This window comes from Melospiza georgiana, chromosome 9, assembly GCF_028018845.1.
Source record: "Melospiza georgiana isolate bMelGeo1 chromosome 9, bMelGeo1.pri, whole genome shotgun sequence".
Taxonomy (NCBI): Eukaryota; Metazoa; Chordata; class Aves; order Passeriformes; family Passerellidae; genus Melospiza; species Melospiza georgiana.
In genome coordinates, this window is record NC_080438.1 from 22,634,400 (window position 1) to 22,661,183 (window position 26,784).

At 40.9% G+C, this 26,784-nt stretch overlaps 1 protein-coding gene across 1 annotated transcript in view; it reads right to left on the reverse strand.

Annotated features, from left to right (window-relative positions):
• Nucleotides 1-1,874: 1,874 nt before the first annotated feature.
• GPBP1L1 (GC-rich promoter binding protein 1 like 1) overlaps nt 1,875-26,784 on the reverse strand; it is a 31,878-nt gene continuing 6,968 nt past the window's right edge. Inside the window, exons 2-12 of the mRNA XM_058030439.1 lie at nt 18,455-19,331; nt 17,697-17,811; nt 17,285-17,414; nt 16,640-16,923; nt 13,857-13,929; nt 12,519-12,712; nt 8,521-8,661; nt 4,874-5,032; nt 4,010-4,134; nt 3,043-3,145; nt 1,875-2,803 (exon numbers count right to left, since the gene is read on the reverse strand). Coding sequence (XP_057886422.1) covers nt 2,657-2,803; nt 3,043-3,145; nt 4,010-4,134; nt 4,874-5,032; nt 8,521-8,661; nt 12,519-12,712; nt 13,857-13,929; nt 16,640-16,923; nt 17,285-17,414; nt 17,697-17,756 — 1,416 coding nt within the window. The 5' untranslated portion in view covers nt 17,757-17,811; nt 18,455-19,331 and the 3' untranslated portion in view covers nt 1,875-2,656. The remainder of the gene's footprint in view (nt 2,804-3,042; nt 3,146-4,009; nt 4,135-4,873; nt 5,033-8,520; nt 8,662-12,518; nt 12,713-13,856; nt 13,930-16,639; nt 16,924-17,284; nt 17,415-17,696; nt 17,812-18,454; nt 19,332-26,784) is intronic.

Genomic DNA, 26,784 nt, shown 5'->3' on the forward strand with positions numbered 1-26,784 from the left:
GGGCTCCATGTCCAACACCCTGGGAAGCAGAGCGGGTGGAGTCACTCGGGGAGGCCACCCTGACAGGCAGAGGGGGTCCCCCCGCGGGGCTGGTACCCCGGGACAGGCTGGAAGTGTGCACAGACCTGCTGGTGGCCGTGGCTGCAGTGTTTGAAGCCACTGTTGCTATGCTGGACACTGGAGGGCCCCGCCCCCAGCCCAGGACATTCCCACTGTTTACCACGGGCACTGCAATGGGGAAAAATATCGCTGAGGCACCAGAGCAATCCACAGAAAACAAGATGAGGGAGGCCCTGCTGCCCCATGTCCCTCTGAGGTTACAAAGTGCTCACTGACAGCCATGCTTGCCCTGGCGCTGTCCAGGAGTGCCCCTTGCCCACCTTGCAGCAGCTCCCACTTAGCAGAATTTAAGCTAATGGGAACCTCCACAGAGAGGTGAAATAGCTCCTTCTACCCTTTCCTGCCACAGGTGTCCAGGCCCTGCTCTTTTTCCCAAAAAAACTCCCTGTATTCATTCCATCCTTGCACCCACGTGAGCTCTGCCTGGCAAGTCCCTGCCAGCTTTTCCCCTCACCTCACTGCCAGTGGTACTCAGTATTTGCTCAGGAAAAAGCTGCCATTTGATGGATGGGGACTTGCCCTGCCAGGCTCACCCAGGGGCTGCCACTGCCACTTCCAAAGTTTCATTGATGTTTAAACCCTGCACAGTCCACAGAAGGGTCGGGTGAAGCACAAGGAGCTCCTGGCACACACAGGCCAGGCTGGTTCCACTCCAGAGCGCTCAGCAATCAAATTCCCCCAGTCCAAGTGGATGTCAGCATGGATCTCAGGTGAAGGGGTTTTTACCCCAGTTCTTGAGATCAGAGCACACAGATCTGCATAACTTGGTTTAAATATAGGATATAGGAAGTTAAATTTTAAAAAATGGATAGGCTCTTCCAGACAAAAGCAGTGGTTGAATATTCAGAAGGAACAAGATGGTTTGTGCAGAGTTGTACAGGAGCCCCAGCTCCTCCCAAGCAGCCTCAGCCCCTGGACCCTGGTTTCCAGAGCACAGGGATGAAGAAATGCCCCACTGCCCCTCTCCTCTGGGGTTCACTGCAGAGCCAGCAGGAGCTAGAAGCACAGGTAGCAGACTTACACCCGATAATGCTGAGCATGCGCCCTTGGATCCAGATGCAAAGATTCAGGACTAAACATTATCATTTTCTTACACCTCTGTCCTCTCTGCCTGGCCAGAAACGGGTTAAGAACACACAGGCACAACCTTGGGACAAACCCCCTCAGGTCAGCAAGACCAGGTTTTGTGTGACTCTGTCCAACCCCCCTGCAAACACTGCACAACCCCGGAGCACTTTCCAATCCAAAACCTTTGTGCACAAGCTGAACTTACACCAGACACTAAAATAGCTTAGGCCACAACTGAGTTGTTTGTAAAATTCTTTTTAATCTAATAGAAATGTTTTCATGAATTTTTAAAAAAGATTTCAATGAAAACAGCTTTGGATTCAGACATTCCCTTGCCACGTTGTGAACATAAACAGCAGCATTGCACTAGGAACAAGTGACACCGACCGGTCGAGCTTCACCATTTTGTATGAAGCGGAAAAAAAAGCAAACTGCTTTAGTAGAAGATAATTTTGAATTATATTCTTTAAAAAAAATCCCCAGATATGGACTGTCATCTCAGCATTGTTCTCCCTCTCCCTTCTTAAAGGAAGAATTCAGCTCCTGCAGTCTGAGCACTACAGCAATGTTTGCCAAGTGGAAAAATAGAGCGGGAGAAGAAACTGTTTATCCCCAGTGCTACTGAACCCCCAAAGTTGCAGGTCCCTTAGAGGAAAGCTTCTCTTACATAAGAAAGACAATTAGAATTGGCAAACTGATGCAAAATATTTATTCCAAGTTAGTTATTTTTGATGCAGTAGTTTTTCCCCCTCATACAGACTCAATGTGATAGTCACTTTTTAAAATCTGTAAATAATGTTATCAAAATAATCTTAATCTTTGAAATCTCACAAAAAATTTATATTTTACAATCCACCCTGAATATCAAGGCTGCAAGAAGAAGAACACAAACAATTCCTATATCCAAATATTTTACAGCTGTACCCAAAAAAAAAAAAAAAGAAAACCACAAACGCCTGGTTAAGTGATGAAGCTCCCCGAGCCGCCAAAAAAATAAAATAAAATAAAATATTCATGTTATTAGCATTAATTTAACATAATTAGAACTTCAAAAGCCATTTTGTCATCGACAATGATTGTTTTAGCACACCGTTACCGCGCGCTGGGCAATGCGGCGGCACTGTTAGAAGCTTGTTGTTGCAGAGATCAGTCAGCCACTTGTGTCCTGCTCACACGACTGAACTTGTGCACTGCCCCACAAGGGATTTTTGTCAAAATTTGCTAGCTGCACAAACTTCTAGTAAGCATTAGGGCAAAACCAAAAGAAAAAGCTAAAGAAGCCAATTTCTCTCTTCTTTGGGATACAATTATTTCCCTTGTGCATGAAGTATCAACAACAAAAGAAAAAACTGAACAGACTGGAGACAGAATAAACTCTGTTTAGTTTATACAACCCCAAACACGTGTTGAACTATGAACTGAGTTTATTGGGTTGGTTTTATTTATTTTAATTTTATTGTGCCCAGTTTCAGGCATCGTCATCTGACGTTTCGCTGCTACTTGTTTCCGTGTCTGAGTCCTCAATCTTTGTCTTAAAAGTGCTTCCCCAGTGGAACAACAGGCTGGAGCCGCGGCCCTGCAGAAATCCGTTCTTCCCAAATCCGTTTCTTCTTCGCTGTAGGAATGAAAGGAAGTTTTAAAACGAGCAGAAGTGTGGAGAGTAACTGTCACCAACCCTCTGTGATGGACATGAATGCCACATTTAACTGTGTGTACACACATGGATAATGCAGAATCATCCATTCTACTACATTCTCCCTTAAATGCTTGGTCCTGCTGAGCACGCTTAAGAACAAGCCTTTGAGAAAGGAGAGGAAGAAGAGCAGTCACAAGTAGCAAGAGCTGTAAACATACCTGCTCTGATTTAATCTGGAACTCTTTGAGCTCATCCTCCGTGAGGGGAAGGTAGTTTTCATCATTTTCAGGATATTCCTGCCATCCCATTTCTTTCAATAACCTGATTGTGGAGAAAATAAAAGGGTCATGGGAACTAAAGCAAGGGAACAATGGCAAAGGAAGGAACACTTTGTCTATGAAAAGCAAGATTTTGTAGTAAATCACTCCAAATTCACCAGGGAATCTTCTCTATCACAGACCACTTCAACATTCCTTTGTGTTTACCCACCATTTTTCAATGTCCTTTACAAATATTTAACCATCAGCAGCGCTGTACAATGGGTACATAACCAGCCTGGTGGAAGGCAGGGATTTGAAATTCTAACTCAAGGACACTGAAGAAGGACATGAGGCAACCAAGCCAATATCACAGCTCAGAATCTCCTGAACCTTACTATCTGCTTGCACCAGATGCTCACACTGCTTACTCACTGACGTGAGATACAGCCTGAGATACCAGGTAAATATTTTCCTAACTCTCCTCCAGTTTTACAGCATATAAAGGAGCACAAGAGTATTTTAAGTGCAAACAAAGTGTGGTGTGTGTCTTCAAATCATTACATTTAGGACACCTGCTTGCAAATTAACCAGAATCACCCTTGGTTCATGCTGACTCCCACTGTGGGCAGACAAATATCTCTAGGCAACATTAACACACGGGGATGTGGCATTAAAGAAGTACTGGAATTTAATTACAGACCTTGGTAAAGCCTTGGCTCATCTGTCATTGGTGTTTTGTTTTACTTTCAATAAGACCCCACCCAGTCCAGTACTAGTCACAAAGCCCACACAACTCCTTTCCCATAGAAACACAGCCACTGCTGCTTCCCAAAAATAGAGTTTTCCTCAAAATTGTTTCCTTCTCCCCACACAGCCCAAGGATTCACTCTCCCTTACTCCAGACACTATTCTGCCATTGACTCACCTGTGTTCTGCTTCCAATGAATGGGAGAGGTTTTCCCCCTCCTCTGGCAAAGGGAGAGAAAGGCCATTCTGATGGCAGTTCTCTTCCCAGTTTTCCTTTGGTTCTGGTGTGCTGTTGCTCTCCATCTAAAGAAAAATAAAACCATCAAAGTGTGCTTGCACAGACCGTGCCAACAGCACAGTTCCAAGTTCAAGCTTCTGCCTTTGAAAGTCCAGCCAAGCCTTTCACCTTGAGCCAGTGTTTTTCACAGAAGCTGCAGCAACATGTACCTGGCTGTGACAGGACAACACAGGACGAAGGACATTTGGTGGCCTGTGCTGCTGTGCCAAGGGAGTGAGTGCTGGCATTGCAAAGCCATCACCAGCAGCTCAGAGTGACAGCAATAAAAATGAGAATTAAATGCTCCCAAGGACACACATTACATGCACATTAAGGCACAGATCTATACATTTGGGGGTCTGGTCTGAGCCTCTGAAACTTGAGCCACATTCCTGCACCTTTCACAAGCACAAAATTCTACTTTTCTGTGTATGTAGTTTGACAGGGAAGTTGGAAAGCAACTTGAGATGTTAAAATATGATACTGTTCCTCTCCTTAAAGAATCCTTGCAAAAAATCTGGATTGCCTTCAATGTCTGTGACCTTCCCTTCCACCTCATTTATTACTTATCCACTTGCATTTCACTGTGCTACACATCTCCCCCCATCACTGCTGTGCAGTGTTTCCCCTGGCAGGTATGCCAGACCAGTGGGAGTCATTCCCTTCCTCTTCCAGAGCCTGAATTACATGCACTGCTCAGGGCTTTTTCAGCCCCAACTCCTTCAACAGAAATGATTGTATACACGGCAAGGACAGTGATCTTACATCATCCAGCTTGTCACATTCCCTGTTTTCTGTTATCTCCCCATTTCTATCATCCTTCAGTGCCTTCAGGAATTCGCTCTTTTTGTCAGTGGTCCGGCGCATCAGCTTCGTCAGGCGTGAGGAGCAGATCTCGATGGGAGGGGTGGTGCTGGAAGGACTCTGCACAGGGAGGGAGAACACAGACATCAAACTGCACTGCTGCCAACCTGAGGCCTCTTCAGAGGCTGTGCTTACACCTTTCAAACACTCATCAATTCCTTGGGTGGCTCCTGACCCCTCAAAAAACCCCAACTTAATGTCAAATTCCCATCAAAATACCAATGGGTGCTGCACATTCACTTCTCCCATCTATTATTATCAACTCAATTTCTTTTCTTCCCCTAGGAAGAAAATTCACATGGCCATGAATATGCTTTTGTTCCTTTGTAATGTAACTTTCTCGAGCAAGCTGGTGCCTACAACAGACTATTAGGGCAAAAAACTTCATGCAGGATTCCTGCCCTACAAAAATTAACAAATGAAGCAGATCAGACTCAGTTCATATTTGCGTTTTAAGTCATCCTAACAGACTCTACCCTGAAATTAAGCTATGGGAGGGTAATCTCCTTTCAGGGAGTGGTCACATCCTTAACTAACCACAGCTGGGTGCAAACAGGCAGCCACAGCCTTGAAATCCTCCCCTGGAGAGAATGCTGCCAGCTGCTGCCTCTGTGCACTCAGCCCAGATGGTTCAGTGCAGAGCCAGACACAGACAGCCCTGGAGCCTGTGGGAAACCTGCTCAGCTCAGTGCAGGAACACAAGGAAACCTCCTGGGCTCTTCCACAGTGTTCAAGCTTTCTTAATAATCTGGAGTCTGTGAACCAGGCCCACTGGCAGTATCTGGCCATGATCCTGCAATAGGAGCACTGCTAACCAAGGTGAGCTTTCAATTTTATCTGTTCCATGTTTTGACTGGGCACACAAAAGGAACCTACAAACATGTTATGGGAAAGTTCCCAGTATCTTAACTTCCTGCTGGAGTTCATGTCTGGCTACTCTAAAACAATGAGGAATTTAATCATTATTATGGGTAACTGACACCGGAATCTTGCACGCAAAACTACTTTTTCTTCATGTTCATGCTTTGATTTTTAAGAAATCAAGATTAAACCAGTAAAATTTCCTCAAGTTTGCAGTGTTTTTCTCCCCACACACTTTTTTTAAGCTGCGGGGGAAGGTTGCAAATTCAGGCTCTTCAAAATGAATCTCCTGTGCCAAAAATTTTTATCACACTCACTGCTCTGAGCAAAGATCAAGAGAACTAGACCAAAAACAAGGCAGCAACTGCTGCCTGTATTTCCAATGGCTGTTGCATGTGAAACGCTGGTGTGAAACAATGCCTGCAAGAATTAAGTGCAGCCTGGAAGTAATTTCTCAGGCAGACCTTCCAGATTTTGTCTAATTCAACACAGTAAGAAACAAATCAGCAGTTGTAACAGAACTAATGAATGACTGCAACTATCATGATAAAAAGCCAACACAAGAGTGAAATTAAGCTCTCAATGTAACTATTAGTTTGACTGCAGTGACAGAAGGTAACAATGAACAAAGGAGACTAAAATTACATGTCTTCTGGTAATCTGAAATACTCAACTTGAACTCTTTGCTAGTGGCTGTTTTAATCTCTAATAAACTACTGAGGTACTAAAACTTAATTTCTACACCTCAGGGGAAGACAATTACAGCTCAAGTTTAGAAAGAACAGATTTCTGTAAGGGAATGAATTTCACCTCAATTCTGGTTTTACGCATAACTTTTTGTAGAAGGGCTATGTTTTACAAAATATTCTTCTTGAGCACTAAAATAGTAAACTGGCATCTCTTCTAAAGTAAGCTGAGCCCTTTGACTGAAACATAAGGCATCTCAGTCTTTTTGGTTTTTTTTTGGTGTGTGTTTGGGTTTTTATGAAGGAGAGCACTACACATCACCTCAGATTTGCTCTGATGTCTATGTAACACAGATGGCTACTCTTCCAGAAAAGTCGTCCTGAATTCATTTTAAGAACTCAGGCTGTATTGTGAGCTTGGTTGTCTTAGACTGGCCTGTAAGGGACAGGGCCAGTGTTACTTGGCACCCTTTTAGTTTTCAACACACTGTGGCCTCTTATGAATAAAGGTGCTATTTTTACCACTTCTGAAGGAGATGCATTTGCCCCCTTTCAGAAACAAAAAGCCAGAGACTAAGTGTAGTAGTCCTGGACAACCAGGATTGCAGTACTATCTGCTGGCCACAGACCTGTGTTTTCATAATCTCAATCTCCAACAGATTCAATGAAAAATGTATTGCAAGTATCCAGTTTAGTTGGAAGTAATTTTTAAGCCCTTTATGTTTAGCTCTCAGGTTGGTACCCAACATTTTCACTGACTGGAGCTTCACAGAAGACCCTCTTGGGGGCAGATGAAGGAAACACTTGCATTACTCCTGTATGATACAAAGTGAACACCTCTCTCCCGCCTGCTGAGGTGAAAGCCTGTTGAAATTTACATATTTACACTGTCCATACTGTGCTGTGCATTACACAAAAGGAAAGCTGTCAGCAGCACAAAGAACTTGGTCTAAAGAGAGAGAGAAAAGCAAGGTAAGGGAAAGAAACAGAGTGTAAGATCTATCTGTCAAAGTGACAGGTGCCTGTGTATTAACTGTTGCCTTTAATGACTGCTTGTACACTCAGCTCTGGCCAAGGCAGAAAAGCGCAGGTTGCTGCAAAGTAAAGTCTGCAAAGCAGAGAATCATAAACATGACAAGGCCTTATTTTAGAAGTAATGCCTATAACAGAACAAGACAAGTGCACAACTAGAAAAATCCACAAATTCTACAGTTAAAACAAGTTAATTTCAGATGTTGTGAATCATCATTTACAGAATCACAAAATCATTAAGGTTGGAAAAGACTTCCGAGATCATCAAGTCAAACCTGTAAAGAGCAGCTGGCACTGGCCAGGAATTTACCACAGTCTATTTCCATTTTTTTTCTTGTGCTCTGTCACAGATATTGCTGAAATATTAAGAGATTTGTATTTCAAGGTTCTTTCTATACTTCAGACCAAAACTAGGGGCAAGTCAGCAGATTACCTCCTTCCAATGTCAAAATTAAAAAGAGATACTGTAGCTGAAAAGTCATATGTACACATGTTAAACTCCTTCAGCCCCCTCAGATCTGAGTGCTTGTGCTGTTGTTCCAGAGAAAGGAAATTAGGCAGATCACCTTCCTTCCCCTTCCTTTCCTATACTGAAAAACATCATGGGAATCAATTTGCCTACCTATTCACATCAGTTCTTGGTGTCTGCACTCCCATAACACCAAGCTGACGCATGTCTTGTTACACAACACCACTTAAGGCATTAGCACTTTTTTTTTTTTACTGGAAGGAAATTCTAATACAGTTGAACAAACATCAATGGCTTTACAGATAGATAAACCCCATTTTTATTTCTTTTAGTGTATCACTGATGTGGCAGAATGTGCTAGGAATGTACAAGTGAGTCATCCCTCAAGGGTGCAAAGGTACGTACCACATGCAGAGAGGGCTTTATCATAAACTAGAGTTTATGCTCTAGTAGGTGATAGGTACAAAAGCTCCCAGCCTATCCCCAAGCCCAACCCTTACCTCTTTGGGAGAGGTGAGGACTGAGCCGCTTGCCAGTACCGCTGGTTTGGTTACAGACACTGGACTGGTAAAGGCAGAGTCACGGGTGGAGGACAGCGAGCCTGGTTTATGTTCACTTCTGTTGGCTTTCCATGGGCTTGGCTGTATTGAAGAGAACACAAAACACAGAGCAGTAAATGGTAAGGCATGAGAAGGGGCTGCTTGCAATATTGAAAGAAATAAGCAACATTGTGTTGTCTTTTGTATGAATTTCCTCTTCTTCTTCCCTTTTCAACAGCAGTCTCAACACGTTTGTTTCAACACCCGTTGTTTTCCCCTGGCATCTTCTGTTTTCCCCAAATCACACACAATTCTGGTTCATGGGCACCACCCTTCAGTAAAACACCATTAAGAGCTCACAGAGAAAATCCAGCATTGCCCTTCATTAATTGGAATCACAACTGTGTAAAGCAATTCACCTTACAGCTACCCACAGATGGGAAATAAAAAATCCCAATTAAAATGACATTTCTTAGGAGGACACTGCACACCACAAAACAAGGCTTCCAACCACTTGACAGGAAGTTTCCCTGTGTGAAGATCATCATGCAGTAGTTTTGTTTAGAGTGAGAATGAAAATTATTTATTTCCTAGGGCCCTGAAAATGTCCATAATTGCACCAACTTAGCAACAATAACAAGAAAAAGAAGCAAAAGCAGCCAATTTATTAAGGGCAGGATCACTTGCTGTTTTGGCCTGGATACCCTCTGCAGTATCCCTTTGAATATACTGGTCATTTGGCTGAAGAGCAAAGACTTCAAGATAAGTTTTTGTTACTTGGAATGTTGTTCTTGAAGCTCTCTTATCAGTCAGGGACAAACACAGTGAAGTGAGAGTCTACAAAAACAATCCTAAGAAGAAACTTGTACCAAGTAGCACTAGCAAGACTCTGTCAGAACACTAAAGCACACAGGTTCCTTTGACCCACTGGACTTCTGAAGCCAGCTTCAAGTCACTTGTAAAATAATTCATGCACAAATGGGATTCAGCTAAATCTGATATGCAACAGATCTTGCAATCTGCTAGCAATGAGAACAGAGGCACTATTTCAGTATGTTGTCACTGTCTACTGTGTTCTATGAATTTTTAAAAAAATACATTGCATGGGGAGGCCATCAGCTTTACTCCTTCATTCTAACTTGAAAATGAGCATCCCACAGTATCAAATAGATTCTATGGCACTCACAGCACACATTAAAAACATCCCCTTTAAACCTCAGAAATCTCCTGATCTGCACAATATTTACTGCCTGAACTAAAATCAGGGTGCAATATGACTCTGACAAGAAGTTTCTCTCCACAGCTCCAGGGTTGCACTTTTCCATTCCCACTCTCAGCTGCTCAGTGCTGTTCTCCAGGTTTCCACAAAGGGGCAGCTCCCAGCTCAGACAGATCCACAGACTGACCCCTCTTGCTTTCCCTGCATGGCTGAGTGTGACCTTCATGGATGGCCTGACTGTGAGCTACTGTCCATCTCCATTAGCCAGAAAGAACACACTTGTTTCACTGCCATCAGTTCTCTTCCTTTCTGAACTACTTGGTACAACTTAACAAAATCATTTTTCATTCAGTTTTCCTGTGACAGCTTTCCAATACTGCTGACTTTGTGGAAAGGAATGTTTTGACTCCTCTACTACTTTATGCACTGCAATTCCTGGATAACTTTCTAGAAGTCTTCAGGCTAATGCATCCTACCACAGCTGCTTTAAGGCTGTGACTTAAAAAAAGCATCAATGCACACAGCTTTTCTGGCTAAGGATATGCTGATACTCCACCTTTGGGTTTTGCTAATGATCACCATTCATTAACAAAAGCACTGTTGATGACATCAGATAATTCTTCCCACTCCAACCACCGAGGAATATCACACTGCCCCACTAATCACAGCACCACCTAAGTGTGTAAACACTTAGAAATTAGCAGCTAAATCACTCAGTACATATTTATAGCCTGCTTAATGTGACTGATCTAAAAAAATTAATACCTTTTCCATTAGCCAAAGAACATTTCCTTTTTTATCAATACTACAATATTTCATGTATAAATCCAGGTGTAATTCAGGCCTACTGGATTCAGTGAATTAAAAACTTAACTAAAAGGGAACTTAGGCAGATACCACTGCATATTGCCATAATCTCTGATTTAAATACAGATTAACAATCTGGAATGCAAATGAACTATGTCATATGTAAAACAAGCTAAAAAAGAAAAGCCCTACCACTATCTTTTGATGGATGCTGAACCTTCAGATCACAGTCAGTTTTATTCCAACTGTGAGCACTGAATAATGTATTCTTTTTATCTGAAGAATCAAAACCTACATAGTCTAATTTCAGAACATGGTTAGCAAAAGCTTAGAGAGCAGCTCTCCTTGACTGAATTAATGAAAACCCTCTGTCCACGGGCTTCAAAATGCAACAGTAATTGCACAGCAAGCTGCAAGGAGCAACTGGCTTGTTGCACTTGTTGCAGCTTCTCCTAAAGCTGCTACATTAGCTAAGCAGATTTTTATGCCCAAATTCTACATTGTAATGCAATGGGTATATCATGACCAGCAGTAACAACACATATTCCCATAACTTTCAGAAGAGCATTTTCATCTCTCAATCTCTACATTGGTATAGCATTAATTTTCAGACCTCAGAAATTATCTTTGCATCCAACAGCCAGTAACACAGACAAGCTGAATGCACTGTGGTTCACTAAAATTCTGTTTACTTTGAAGCCAGAGACAATCTAACAGTCTGGTCAGAAACTGTATCTCTGGCCTTTTGTTTCAAAGAACATAAAAAACATCCAGACTTAACCCAGGTCAGGCTGTATCTACACATGTATCAATCAAGCTGTAAAAGCAAAAATAAAAGCCACAGCAGGCTCCTTACTCATTAAAAATTGCATTTTGTTTATCTATTCTAAACAAGAACATACATGCACTGAAAACTGTGTGTAGAATGAAAAACTCGTTATAAACACCCTTTCTAATGGGTCAATTAATCCCATCTTACCAAGAAGTAGATCAGCTGTCAAATTAAATGTTTAGACAGGATTATTTGATAATAATTTTAACCACTACAATTTTTTCTGTAGCTGGCAGAATTTAACATGAATTAACAAAAATTTACAAAAGAGGAAGATCTAAACTTGCTTTCTTACAAAAAGAAGCTGGGGGACTCTTATTTTGTTTTTATCTTTCAAGTGTGTTAAGAATTTTCTACTGTAATCATAGGGAAGATTTTGTTGGAATGCCACAGACAGCATTAGTAATTAATACATTTTAGAACTCAAAGTATTTGGACATCTCTTTAAAGAATAACCCAGCTAACTTTTTTTAAAGTTTTTGAAATACTTTCACTATTAATTCTTCAAAATTTCTAATGCATCTATACATGTTGTTTCTACAGAGAAATGGGCAAGACTAAGCCTAGAACTAAGGAAAAAAAAACACCTTTTTTTTTTTTTTTAGCACGACTGTACTTCCTTCAGTAAAAGAACTATAGCACAAACTCCATGGCTTTTCCAGATTGTTTTTAAGGCTCAACTAAATTACACCTGAATTGCAGGATGTTACAATCTAATCTGATCTTTGCCTCTATTGTTCTGGACACATCAAAGTATTGTAACCCAATAAAGATTTTTCAAGGTAGTCATGTGAACAGTTCAAGCACATAGCAGCACACATTCCACCTCTCCAGCAGTGCTCATTTTGTCTTATTAAGATAAGGATTTGTCTCATGCATGAGGACACACCCATTCAAATAGACAGCAGTGTAGTCAGAGGTTAGCTCTCCCTATGGACAAACCCCAAAGGCATTTTAACAGAGAACAACAACTTTAGTAGCAAATAGATCTCTACTGTAAAAGCCACTGCCCAGAAACTACTGGATTCCAACTCCTGCTACTTGTTGGGAGGTTTATTCCATTGATCTGCAGTTCACTAATTTGGTTGGAACCCCCTGTACCTTGGAAGGAGGAGCTGCAGGTTTAGGAACCAGATTTTTGTAGACACTTGGGACAATGGTGGTGGCTTTGTTGCCATTTGCCAGGTGAGAAACAGGTGATGTAAATGCAGCTGAGAAGGCGGCGGAAGGATCCTCTTTTGAAACCTTTTTGATGACCAGCATCTTGGTAGGTTGCTTGGCACTAGGGGGGTTTTCTGTAAAAACAGAACAAGAGATTCTGAAACACAAATATCCAGTTTCAGAACAGCTTCAGTACACTGGTCCAGTTCCTCCCTCTCCATCTTAGACACTGCACATCTAATTCTGAGACCATCAGCTGCTCTTTTGTTTCAGCTCTGAGAGAAGATACTGGATGTGGATAGCTAAACACAATCTTTTCTAATTCAAACACAACAGCTCCCTTGATGCTGAAAGGAAAAACCTACAGTGACATCAGTTAACAGCCTTGCACCATTCTACAGAAATCAGAACAGGTATGAGTAATTTTTTGAGCAACCATGCATCAGCTTTAGTTCACTAACACAGTAAAAATATTTACATAACCTATACCTCAAAAGACACACTGCTTTTACAAACCAGCACAGTTAATGCTTCTTAGGCCAAATAAACATATTTCCAGGAGCATAACAATTTAAAAAATACTAATAGTATAAACAGATAAATGCCCTATAAATATGCTGTCATTAAGCTTTGAACAGAACAACAGCTACCTGACAAACATGCAAAAAAAAATACAACCCAACAGTATTGCAAGAAGTGTTTCTGAGTTTCTTTTGCATTTGTACTATTTACAGTATCTAACCCTACTAATCCAACTAGTTATTAACAAATCTGTGTTTAACTGCCAGAATTGGTACCTTGTTTCACTTTTTTTTTAAAGGCATAGATTCACAGAGTACATCAGGATCAAAAGCAAGGCTGTTGTGAGTTTAAAAAAATCAACTAAACACAAAGCACAGAACTATGACAGCTTTGCTGTATTTCCACTATGTAGATCCCAAGTCAGGAACTAATGTCTAGTTCACTCCAATCTGCTCTGCCCTTCAAGTGATGCCTGTGTGAAACTGTAACTGCAGCACCACAGGAAGCAAACACAGAACAGTGACATTACTACCACTGGCTGTTTTTTTATGACAAGAAAAGCACAGTTTCAAATAGACAAAAAGGCCAAGAGATTAGGGAAGATTGTGGGAGGAAAACAGCAAAGGACAGAAAGCAGTAAACTGTCTGCTTCACTTAAATTTTTAAAATATTTTTCAGTGAAAAAACCCAGCATTTAAACACCAGTTACAACTTTCTGCTCTGTCATCAGCTTTGTGTACAGTGACCTTTACCTACCCCATACTCCAGAAGGTGTCCCTAAAGGTTTGTTCTGGTTGTTCTGTCTTCCAGCTTCTGGATTCAAAGATGGCTGTAAAAAGACAATGTAAATGAATACATTGTTATATCACATATAAAAAAATAATCAGTATTAACATTTTGCTTCCAGAAACCCAGAGGATGGGTAGGTTTCTCTGAACAGCAGCTGAAGTGGAAGAGAGTGCTTTGCCACAAGTCATCAGAAAATCGAGTTTGCCTTCTCCTTGGTTTCTGCTGTATTTGCAATGGAACTACCAGAGGGTTCAGGATAACTTCTTTAGTCTTCTACTATAATTAAGTAGATTCTACCAACCAGTACATGTATTAAAAAATTATTTGATTAAAAAAGTATTTGATCAGCAGCTCAAAAACTAAAATAGAATCCACATCATTAGTAAATGAAGAATCTATCCTAATGTCATAAGTATTTTAGTACAATAATTATGCATGAGCCAATTAAAAAAACACCCCAAAGCAATACTAGATTCATAATGTAAAGGAATATTTTTACTAACAACAAAAAAAAGCTACATTTAAATTTGTATGAAACCTCAGAGTGCACTTTTTAGGACAAGAGTGCATGCAGACTCAGTGCTCTCTGCACACTTACATGAGATTCAGTTTCACAACTCAACTTGGTGGAACAACTATAGACATGTCCAAGCTCAAAGCAGAGTGAATAAAATCTAAGCACTCAATGACAAGTGTTCTTGATTAGCTATTCCTCTTTCCCTGTCCCAAATAACCTCAGTTCAAAATACAGCCATCTTTTTCCTCTTTTTAATGAATTCCTCACATGTCAGTTACTATGGTGACAGCATAACTCTGTAATAGTGAGCATCTGAAATAGTAGGTACTTCTGTTCTGTAAGAGTAAGGAAAAAATGTCACACCATGGCATAAATTCCCGCCTCAGTCTCCAGAAACTCCTCTGTTTAAGTGCTTCAATTTTTAGCTACAGGTCAGTTTTACTGCAGGGGTGCTCACACTTATAGACAAACAGCCTGCTTTGCAGACCTCTCAGGAAAAGTGTTGTCAGGCCTAACAGCTACACACTTAACCACAGCACACATCAGTTTCACCCTATGGCAGAGACAGTACAGAGTTACTAAACAAAGCTTGCTGCTAGCCAGTGTGTGGTATTATCATCTTAAAAATGAGAGAAGTAATTAGAGAAGAAACAGCCATGTAGCTGGGGAGGGCACTCATCAAGGCACTGAAGAGGAGAATGAAGTACATGGAAGAAAGATTTAGACCAAGATAGACAACAAGAGATTGCACAGTTGCAATCATGGTAATATTTCTAGATTTCAACAGACTTCTGACAGTCACAAAAACAGGCTTATAGAAAGCCTGAATTACAATATTCTTGAGAAATCAGCTAGTAGAAATCTACACACAAGCTTTATTCCCACTCTCCAGCTGTTAACCACTCTGTAATGCAGGCTCTTGCTCCAAGCAGCAGCAGCTGAACAAGAGCATGCAATCACTTCCCAGGCCCTTCACTGAAAAAAACCCCAGCAGCTTAAATCAAACTACCTCCTGTGGCAATTTAAGTGTAGGCTCTGGATTTTGGCCTGAAGCAGCTGTGGGTATTCAAGAATTTCACTCTGACTCGTAAATTCCTGAGCAGAAGCCATCAAACTGCCACAGCAATTTTAGCTGTGAACAACCTTCCAGAGACAAATGCTGAATAAGACAGCAAAAATCTCATCATGATGATACACACAAGTGTGCACAGTATCACCAGAACCTCTCATGACAGGAGGCAGTAAAGGCTTTAGCACTGAAGATGAAGACAGAAGAACTGCATTAGGGGAAGGGACAGAGTTATCAGAACCTTACAGAGGATATTCTCATTACACTGGTCAAGAAGAGCCTAGAGACAGCAAGAAATAGATGCAGAAAGAAAAACACGTGGTCTGATAATATAACACTCTTCAGGGGTCAGGAGAAATAGAATTAAATTGAAAAGAGAAAGCAGAAAAGGTGCACATCCCTCAAAGCATTAGCATTAAGGAAGGCACATGGTAAGGATGAAAGCTGTAAATTGAAGTACTGTTTGATAAAGTTTGAAAAACTAAAGATATTCCAGTAAAAATAGAGCCAGGATGTAAGAGACTATCATACTGATAATACCACATGAATCAAAATGCTGAATAAGAAGAAAGTTGGTCATCTGGAGAAGCTGATGGAAGAAATGGCTCAAGAAACCCTGATCCACAGATTAACAGAGAGGGAGGAAAACATCTCTGCTAATACTGTTCCAGAAGATTCAAGGCAGATGGTGGCTAAAGTCTGAGCATGTCATGAACAAGCTTGGGAAGGTTATCACAAACACCAACACGTATCAGAGTGAAGGAGACAGGAAGACTGAAGCAGGCAGACTGAAGATAAACTGAACAGATGTATTTCTAGGAGCAAAAAAAAGGCTTTGTAAGCAAAGCCACAAAGTCAATACAACTACTCTTCCTCTGTCACCTTACGGGTTTCACTGAGGACCTGGTTTGAATGTTACAATGCCTTCAGTTCACAATAACCATTTGGCAAAACATATGAGCCAAACCTCATAATCCAACAGGTCTTCAAGTCCTGAGGGCTCTGGGTACCAGTCAGCATCCTATCAGTGCCAGAATAATTTTGTTAAATTTGTCATGTACGGAATGCAATTCTAGATCCTCACCACCTATCAATGCTAATGCAAACGAGATTGAAAAGCCATTTCTCACACCTTCCACTTCTAGTGAGAAGCTACACACTTACAAAGTCTTCCTCCTCAAACTGCAAATGCTCTTTATCTTCCTTCTTCTCTTCCCTGGATTCAACAGGCAGCTTTTCTTGAAAGGCGGAACTTTTCCGAGAATGGAAGTTGCCATTCCAGTGGCGATGAACTCCAGTTCCTCCTCCTCCACGCTGGCTCACACCATCATGGCCCCGTGAGGGACCATGCCAGCCAGGCTGGCTGCCAGACAGCCCAACATGAGCTCCTTTAGAAACACCAGAATCTACAGAATCATGGCGGAGAAGGGACGGCTGATGCCAGCAGTCTGAACAAAAAGAGATAAGGATGCAAATTAAAAAAATCAACACGGTATGCAGAATACTGGAAATATCAGGTTGTTTTTCTTGTTGTTCAGCCAGTGCTCACTAAGGAACTGCTGAGCTGAACTTTTCAAGTACTGTGTGATTATATCAGAAAACAAATCAAGCCACACAATGCACATACAGCTACTATGAAAACCTCTTAAGGCCTGAGCACATTGCAGAGGAGAAGAAAATAGCACAACTTCCTCACAGGATGCTTTGAACAGGTACAGTTTAGGAAAATGTTTCTATTCTGCTGAATTTCTCATTCTGTAGAATATTTCAGACTGTTTGCTCTCAGGCTGCACTCTGATCCTTACTCACCTCCCGCAGTCCGGAGGGGCCCATTATTGAAAAATCCATCGGAAGAGTTGTGTCTCCTGCGGCTCACGCCAAAGCGGCCCTCTCCCCGTGGAAGATGCTCTCCATGTTTCTCAAAGGTGGCTGCAGGGGACTGCAGAAAGTAAACATGTAATGAAGCACTCATCTGGACTCTCCAGGAGCCTGTCAGCCCAGCAGTGACATTTGGCTAAGTGAAAAAACCAGCAACCCCCACATTCCTGTATCAGTTTTCAATACAGCATCCATAACTGCATTGATCAGCCAGCAACATCAACGAGCCTGGATGGGATCAGAACAGCTCACAAATCCACCAGTCTCACACAGATTCACAGAGAAACCAACACACTGATCTTACCCATGGCCACAGCTGTGAAAGGAGCTGATCTAATGTTACCTTGGTTGACTGTGGTGTTGAGAAGTTAAGCCAGGCAGGAACAAAGTCATGCTGCGCCATTTAGGTCCAGTGTCTCCCTTCAATAAAATGAGGCATCAAACCTCATGGCCAGGCTCTGTAAATGAGAAGAACATTACCTGTCAACTTATGCAAACTGAAATAATAATACAATTTATCTCTCAATGTTTGGCCCATATAGATAGGAGGGGTAAAGTGCTAAAGTTTTTTGTATTATACTTGATAATTTTTCTTCTCCTGCTTTGTTCCTCTGACTGAAACAGGTAAGAACTTCAACAGTCCCAGTTACTTCCAGTTTACAATTAACACACCCATGAGGTTCATGACAGAATGGGTGTGGAGGGGGAAGAAAACAGAACCAATGGCAAAGCAAAGCCATACAAGGCAGATGTAAAAATCAAGACACAACAGAATTTGGGGTACAATCCTTCATTGCCTCACAGTCTGCATGTTTTATTCCAGAGGCTGTAAATCAAATATGACCAACTGGTGATGTTAAGAGACATTCAAAGCAGATCAGAGACCTGAAAGACAACCATATGCCAGCTCCTGCACCCCTATGTTCTTTCCAACGTATCACAGCAATTGTTACTGCTCAAAATTATGAACATTTCACTATTGCACCGTATAGCTGAATTCCACCTTTTTTTGTGGAAGATTCTCCAATTCACCATTTTGCTTTACTTTTCAACTTTAATTTACCTAGAAGCAAGTCAACACAGATACATGTGATCACTCACCCTGAGTTTGGCCTCTGCAGTCCAATGTCCTCAGTCTGTGTGCTTCAGTGACCTCTGGGTTCCTTCCTTGTGCAGGAAGGCCAGCCTTGAGGCAACAGTGCGTCTCGAAGCAGAGCACGAGAGGCCGCACTCCGTGCCAACTGCGCCCTTCACCCCCTCAGCTGCTCATTTTACCCTCTCTTTGCACTCTCACTACAAAAAAAAGATACCTAAGAAGGTAATTTATATTTAAAAAAGCCACGCCCACGTTCACCTCATTAAATTTCCTCTGGTCGTGGTAGTAGAGAAATCAGCCTTTACATTACAAAAAGGTTTGTCAAGTCTGCGTGACAACATTCAGAGCAACATCGTGGTTAATACTGAACAGATACACTCAAGGCTGCTGGACAGTTCATGATCTGCAGCAGATCAATCTAAACACTCTGGAAAAAAGATGTTACATAAAAATGTTTGCCCTAAATGCCGAGATCTAAATAAGATGCATCTGCCCAAGTGCTCTTAAAATATAAATTTCATTTTTATCATGTACATCTGCTAAAAAAAGGTAAAATATTTAAAAAATGAATGTTAGGATATACTCTAGTCTTCACGTAACTTGGCTAATGCTCCACAGAGCTAAGCACTACTTGATATAAAGCTCAGAAGCAGGCACAAATGTTCTCCCTGTTTTTCACCATTTACATGCTGAAACATAGGTCATATGAACAAAAAAAAAGCCAGGTCCAAAAATAATCTCTTCTACTCTATTTTTTGTAGACTGGGTGCTGCTTTTAAAGGGACACAATTAATCCACAAGAGCTTCTTGTTCTACAGTGAAGAGTTCACTTCTGGGTCATAGTCCTCTTCCATCAAAGAGGTGAGACAGGAACTGTAGTCACTGTAAAAAACCAAACACAATTCCATCAATACAAGTGGCATAAACATGACAAAGTTTGACTAAAGAGAAGAACAGAAAGGGAAATTGAGCAACTATAGTGTGAGTGCCAACAGCTATTTGATGTCCAATCAAAACAAAACCTGAAATAATCTAATTAAAAAAGAGTCTCTGAAAAAGACATTTTTATTTTAAATGATCACTTCCCAGATTTAGTCCACAAAAGGGCAACAAAACCAATCAGAATAAAGGGAAGACTGGAGAAACTGCATGCAGCTGATGAAAGCAATTCCACACTTCATAGGAATTTTAAAACCTGCTGCTCAAATAATGAGACTTGGGGCTGCAGGTAGGCCTGGCCATTCCAAATGCCCACAATCTCATCTCTACATGCCCACATCATTCCTAATCTGCTCCAGTACAGCCAGAGTCCCCTCTCAAGAGGATGTCAGTAATACAAATGGCATTCCATTAACTTCTCCATGGAAAACACCACCATCAACACCAAAACCTGAGTTACTTTGCTACAACATTTTTTCTTGAACCATCCTACCTAACCAGAAGCAAATACAGAGTTTGGTGATCCTAAAACAACTAACAAGTTTTATTACTGTTTTGATGCCATCAGCTGTTTCATAGGATGCCTTTAGGTGTGCCTTATTATGCTTTTATATTTGACTTATTCGAGTTTGTTTTGTTTGTTTGGATATGGTTCCATTCTTTGATCAGTTTTGGTTTTCACTGTGTATGTTATGTCATTCTTTACTTTTAAAGTAAGTTTTAAAGGTGATTTTGATCAAGGCTCAAAATAAACACACCCTGGGAACAGTAAAATAATCACCACCTTATATCTTCTGGGTCACACCTTTAATAAACCCCTTCATTTTTATGCTTTTTTTTTCTTTTTTTTTTTTTTTTTTTTTTTTCCTGGAAGTAGATGTTACTGTTGTATAGAGGAGTTTGGAGAGATGGAAACACTTCTGCACCTAAGCTCTGAGCCACAATCACATTTCTGCAGCCAAAGTAAGAACAAGCAGCCTCACAACACATATAAACCACCAGCCAAGATGAGGAAAAAGCTGAGTACTCATGGCCACACACAGTACTGACCTGGGAACTTTGTGAGCCTTCACCCTACCCTGTGCTACAATCTACTGAGCGTCACACACTGCAAACAACTCAAGTTCTAATCTATAGAAACATGGTTTTATATTAAAGTGTGCATAATGGAACATCTGCTACAGACAGAACAGCCTTCCCATCCTGCTGAACTCTGTACAGGTACAGAACTCCTTCAGATGTGACCTTCTAAGTCTACTACCAAAGGTTTGAGCAGTAAGTAGAAGATAAAACAGGGACAAAGTCAATGCAGTTGACTGTATTTAAACAAGATTCATTACCTTATGAATAAATATGCTTTTCAGAACAAACTGTATAGCAATTAAGCTATGCTGAGCTATTGATAGAAGTTAAAAAATTTAAGAAGTTGATTTAATGAACTTTGAGAATGGTTCACAGCAGTGTGGAAAATGGACCTAAAGAAAGCCCACAGAGAACTGTTCTCTGGATTTCAGGTATCTAAATAAATGAACACCACAAAACTGCAGTTTTGAAATAAGAATGAGGTCTGAGCACAAAATAAAAATTAAAACACTACAGGTTCCATTTACCAAAATGGTTCCCAGGATCTTTGGAAAAGGCAAGGAAAAACCGTATCAACAACTGTGGTGCTGTGAGTCTTCCCTTTATATTTCAGCACAATCAAAGTGAAGGTGAAGCATTTTCTACAACAATTTATAGATGATCTTGCAGAGATTTGGGTCTCCTGAGCTGCCATTCTGACATCACTGTTAGCATGAGTGGCAGTTCCTTATCAGTGCTAAGGTGCAAGTAGGCAGCCCAGGACAATGCCTAGACCTGACTGCAGAATTCAGCAGGGACATGCACAACTCTTCAGTCATCGCCTTCCTGGGCATGTCCCAGCACAAAGAGAACAAAGGACGCCACATTTAAATGCAAGACATTTTGCTAAAGCAAAACCCTTGTTAGATGAAGTGCTGTAAATTATAGTCCACTGAAACCCTTTGGTCTCCAGGATTAGCCCACGTGCCCCCTTCTCACACACACTCTGAGTCCTGTCCAACAGCAGCACATCTCCAACCTGCCTGAGACACTTCCATAACTACCACTCTACTGATAACAACATCACAAATTGCTAATGGGAAAGACCCAAAGTCTCTCCATTACCCTCTCTGTAATAAATTCTTGAGAAAAAAAGTGCAAGACCAAGAACAAACAGCATCAGGACTACCAGGATACTCAGATTTTTAAGCCAGAGTCTGTATTACCATTTAATATCAGAGTTCTATGCAAATCTGCTCAGTTGTTTTGCTTTCAGGCACATTTATATATTTTTGCCTCCAAAATGGGAGTGGGCACAGTTTATTTGTGCTTTATGTAGAAGTCAACTTGGAGTTATTAAAAAAACCCAGCCTAAATTCAACTGGGTGTTTTCTTGTGCTACCCAAGTGCCCAACCACATTCTATTCAGTTCTTCATGATACTCAGGATTTTACCCAAGGTACATGGACTCATCAAGTCATGCCTCTTCCAAACTAAAAGTATCCATGGAAGCCTCCTGAATGCCACTAATCATCATTATTAGCCTTTACCCTATTCTTTAGGTATATCATCACCAAAACAGCATCAAATGTTCATGATTTGGGAGTATGGCAGTGGCAAACCTGTGCATTCCTAATATCTAACACAGTTATTTTCCCCTATTGCTACACAGAACTGAAATGACCTTTGACAAGTACTCAGTTCTTCTACTACTGCATTTACAGTTCAATCGAACTGATCTCGGCTTCACTATGGAAAACACAAGGACAAAGATCAGCAGTAGACACTCCCAATTCCAGAAAAAAGCAAACAAAAGTGCTTGTCAATGCAAATCTAATTAATTCTTGCTTTCCTTTTAAATGAATTAAAATGTGAATTATTTCTGGTAATAAGAATCAGAAAAAGAGAAACGAATAGTAATATCACTAAATGAATGTTCTCTAAAGGCATATCTCCTTTCAGAACAATGAAATCTGCTTTAATGAGCTTTGGTGTAGAAAAAAAACCTGTCAGCTATCCCAAAATATTATTTCACCCATCAAAATGGGTAAGTCTTTGGTAAGTAATCTAAGTATGAAAAAGAATTAAACTCTGTATTATGGGTTCCACTTATTTTTAAAGGTTCACTAGAACTGTTAACAATTTATATTATCACTTTTTACATGTAACATTAAAAATGCCTTACCTGCTACTTCATAGCCACCTATTTTCTTAAGTTTTTGTTGTTCCAAAAGTATTTTTCCCTTGTTAAGTGCCTAAGTTTCACAACTAAATATCACAATGTCATTTTACATGCAAGTAAAAGTGGTATTTATCACTGAGTCAAACAAAATTGTCAGGTGTTCTTTTATATACCAGATTTTATAGTGTATTTGTCTAAACAAGTTTGAAAACAGAAGGAACATACAAGCACATTGAATTTGAAGAGACACAGACCACAGTAAGAAACATGTGCAGTCACAGACAAACCCCCATTCTCCAATATCCCTTCCATAAAGTTCCTGTGTGGAATGGAGCTGCCTGGTTGTTTTCAGCCTTCTGTTTACTTTCATTTCTGCTCCTAACACAGACTTGATCAGACAATCTCTAAACCAGAGTTTCTAAAGCTTTGAGTGCCAAGCTGAGCTTCTCAGATACACCTGGCAGTGGGAACCCAGGAGGTGCTCAATGTGGAAAGACCTACACTGACCAGAACACGAGCCTAGAGAGACGAGCTCCATATAATCAGAGCCACTGAGCTATGGCAGTTTGCACTGGAAACAGATCAAGACACTTCAGAAGGCCAAAGAAACAGAACAGATGAGCCTTAGCAGTGGTGCATTTTTCCTATTTCTTCCTCTCCCATCTCCTGCCTTGGCCTCCAAGGCTGTAAAACCACAAGGAGCAGCAGTGTCCCCTGAGCTCCAGGCTGCCCCGTGCTGCTCCAGCCCTCTCTGGGAATACCTGGAACTCAGGCTTCCAACCTTTGTCCACATCACTGCAGGCCACATTTCTGGAATGGACACATTTCTCTGGGTGCTTTTTCTGCTTCACAGTACCCTGCAAACATCCCCAGCTCCCTTCAGCACTGCTGTCTACCAGGGATCCTATTAACTGCAGCCTCTACTTCAGTTTCTCCTTTCCTGCAACAGCAAATCATGAGGATGCAGGGATAGGCTTTCAAGAACCTTTAGCAGAAAACCAGCATAAAAGTAAACTTTTACCCTTCATTACACATTTATCAATCCAGTTAATAGCAGCTGTAAAAGGTCAGAAGGGCAACACCTGTCTATCCCTGCCACAGTTTTAGTTCACTGGACTTCTATCTATCACTCTAAATAAAACATGTTCACTTTAAAGAAGTAAAAATTTGTTTTTCTAACCAGCCAAGTCAATGGGGATTTCAGTAATATTCCTAAAGATCAGATGTCAGCTGGGTTGCAAAAGCATTCAGAAGCATTAGTGAACAATTTAATGGATGCAGAAGGCAGAACAGAATTTACTTCCCTCATCAGTTTTCTTTCTGTGAAGCTCTTTTAAAGTTATTTAATCCAGCAGATATGCCCAAACATTCAAAACAGACCACTTTCCACTTAGCTACTTTTTGGAGTAGTGTCACTGAATAGTTGTATGTTGCTTTAAAACAAGGAATTACTACAATATGTACTCACTAAAATATCTCTTTCTAATAACCTCCAATTCACCCAATACATTCACAGAAATAGGAAGCCACAGCCTGGGGTCCAACTCTGGAAGAGTCAGAAGTATCCTACAGATTTCCTTAAGGATAACAAAAATCCTCACATAAATTTCACTACCCTGAAAAAAACCCAAACAGAACATGGCTTGGTCTTACATAAACATTTCATTGAGATAATCATATTTGGGCACACAAATTAAAGAACAATTAGTTACAGCCCCCTGCCATAGGAAGAGACACCTTCCACTTGACCAGGTTGCTCACTTCCAGCCATCCACAACTTCTCTGGGCTATCTGTGCCAGCAAACTCCATTTATAACATAATTATCAACTCTGCTTCAACTCTGCATGCATTATTAGGCCTCACTGTAAAAGACAAGCGCAGCACAACTCATTCATTTGTTGTAACAACTCTGAGCCACATCCTCACAAGTTGAGATCATTCATTTCCAGTTTACCTACATAAAATATCCACAAAAACCCCCTTACTTTCCTTTTGCTTTCACTTCCATGAATACAATTGTGTAGACACACCTTCACAGTCTGTGCACAGCTCCCTTTGGAAAGGAATCCTTGTACAACTGGCACAGCTCAACACCTGAGCTACAGGAACAGAATTATATCCCAGAGATGCCATCACCACCCGTTTTTTCCCATTATATCCCACAGTCAGCCCTCCAAAATGACTGCACAAATATAAAGGACAGCCCTATTAATCAAAAATACTGCAAAAAACATTGTTTAAATGGTATCTGGCTGCTAAAAAAAAAATCTAGTGTCTAAAAATGCAGAGCATCACTCCTAACAGGTTTTCTAGAATTACAGAAATATGAGCCCATTTTAGAACACTAAATGATAGATTAAAATGTTAATCATGTACTAAACTAAAATCTTCCCAGATACAGATATTAAATGTTTTAGTGAAGAGCAGCTATTACTGAGAGATTAACACCTTATTTTTTAAGTTTAAAGCAAATTAATCTATCTTGCAGAGTCATCAAAACTGTTTTGCATTCTAGACAGAACACTGCTATATAAATCTGTATTCCAAGATGAAAACATGCCAGAAGCTTGGCCATACAAAGTTCTTCCAGAGTAACAGGCTAGGGGTGGGGGAAAGTCACACCAATGTTACATACCTGACCATTTACACAAACCAGATGACAAATTTCAGTGAACTGAAAATAGGTTAAGAAAAGTCCATACATCTATGTCCTAATCCCCTTTTTTCTACTGACAGTCCTGCAACTGATCTCTCACACAGCTCTGCTTCACAAACAACCTGTCCCTTCACATACTTGCTTTCCACTTCTCCAAGGTCATGCTGACCCAGTCTTACCTCCTTCAAAACTTCTGGACAAACACATACTCCCACAAAACCACACACTGAACAAAGCCTCAGCACTCTGCTCTTGTGAATACAATACTGGCATCTCAAGTACAGGGGGTAAGGAGATTATTTTTTTCCTGACAGAATTAAAGATACAAGGGCATACAAGAGTAACAATCAAGTAACACAGGAAAGTGACTTCCAGGACTGTAGAAAAGATTCTTCATAGAACAAGAAAAGACCACTCACAAAAATCCCACCTTTAGAAATGCTATTGATTGAATGATACCTGCCCTTCAAGCTTCTGTTGATCCAAGTTTCTGCAAGCAAGGTTACCATACAACAGCCAGCAAACTTGTCTTTGGAAGCAAGTTGTACTTAACTCAAAAGCCCAAAGCACATTTTGGAAAAGGCACCATCTGGGGAACCTGTACAGAAGCCTGTGTAAGATGATAAGCCTCTGGCCCTCAGCCAGCAAGTGTGATACATCAAAAATGAACCCTTCCAAGGGGTTTGCATGAGTTCACTCCTCAAAGCAGCAAGAATACCAAGATAAAGCCATTTAAAACATGTAAAATCTAAAAGGTTCAACTTCTCATAAGTACAAAATAGGAGAGCACAGACTTTCTACATATTATGCCTAGCACCAATTATTCCTGTGTGTTTCATACTGTGCAGCCACTGGCAATGCTGTCAGCCCCTTATGCCACTCTCCTGTGCCTGTGAAGATTCCACTTCCCTCCAGTGCCCCTTTAACTGTCTTTAGGACTGTTTATGTTAGAGAATTCTGGTATTTACCTGAAATATTAAAACCTGTTTACTGCTCTACCCTGCTGCAAGGAGTAGGGTTTCAGGGACTGCACACTTCTCTCAAACAAGTGCATCTATTGACACAACTGATACAAACCAAAGAAACACATTTTAAATAGTATTGAGCTTTAAATGTGAACAATGCTCTGAACTTTCAAACAGCTTTAGCATTTTATGAAATAAGGTACTGCAAATCTGCAGAAGGTATTCTACTATTTTAATCAAATCCAAAGGTCTTCTTAGCTCTTTAAGGAACAAAATCAAACATCTATTTTGTACTGCACTTTGATCTACAGACATTTTGCAAGGGAGTCAAGATAAGGCTGTGTTCTGGCCAGGAGCTTGCACAGCACCTTGTCATGGATGCCCTTAAGGTCCCACTCTTGTCCCCAAAGCCTCATGACAGAATGAGTGAGAGGGCAGTGAAGAGCCCATCTGTGCAGTCTGCCCAAAGCCTTAAGGAACAAAGTCAGTTCAGCACACACCAGGATCATGTTCTCCATCATCAGGAAAGA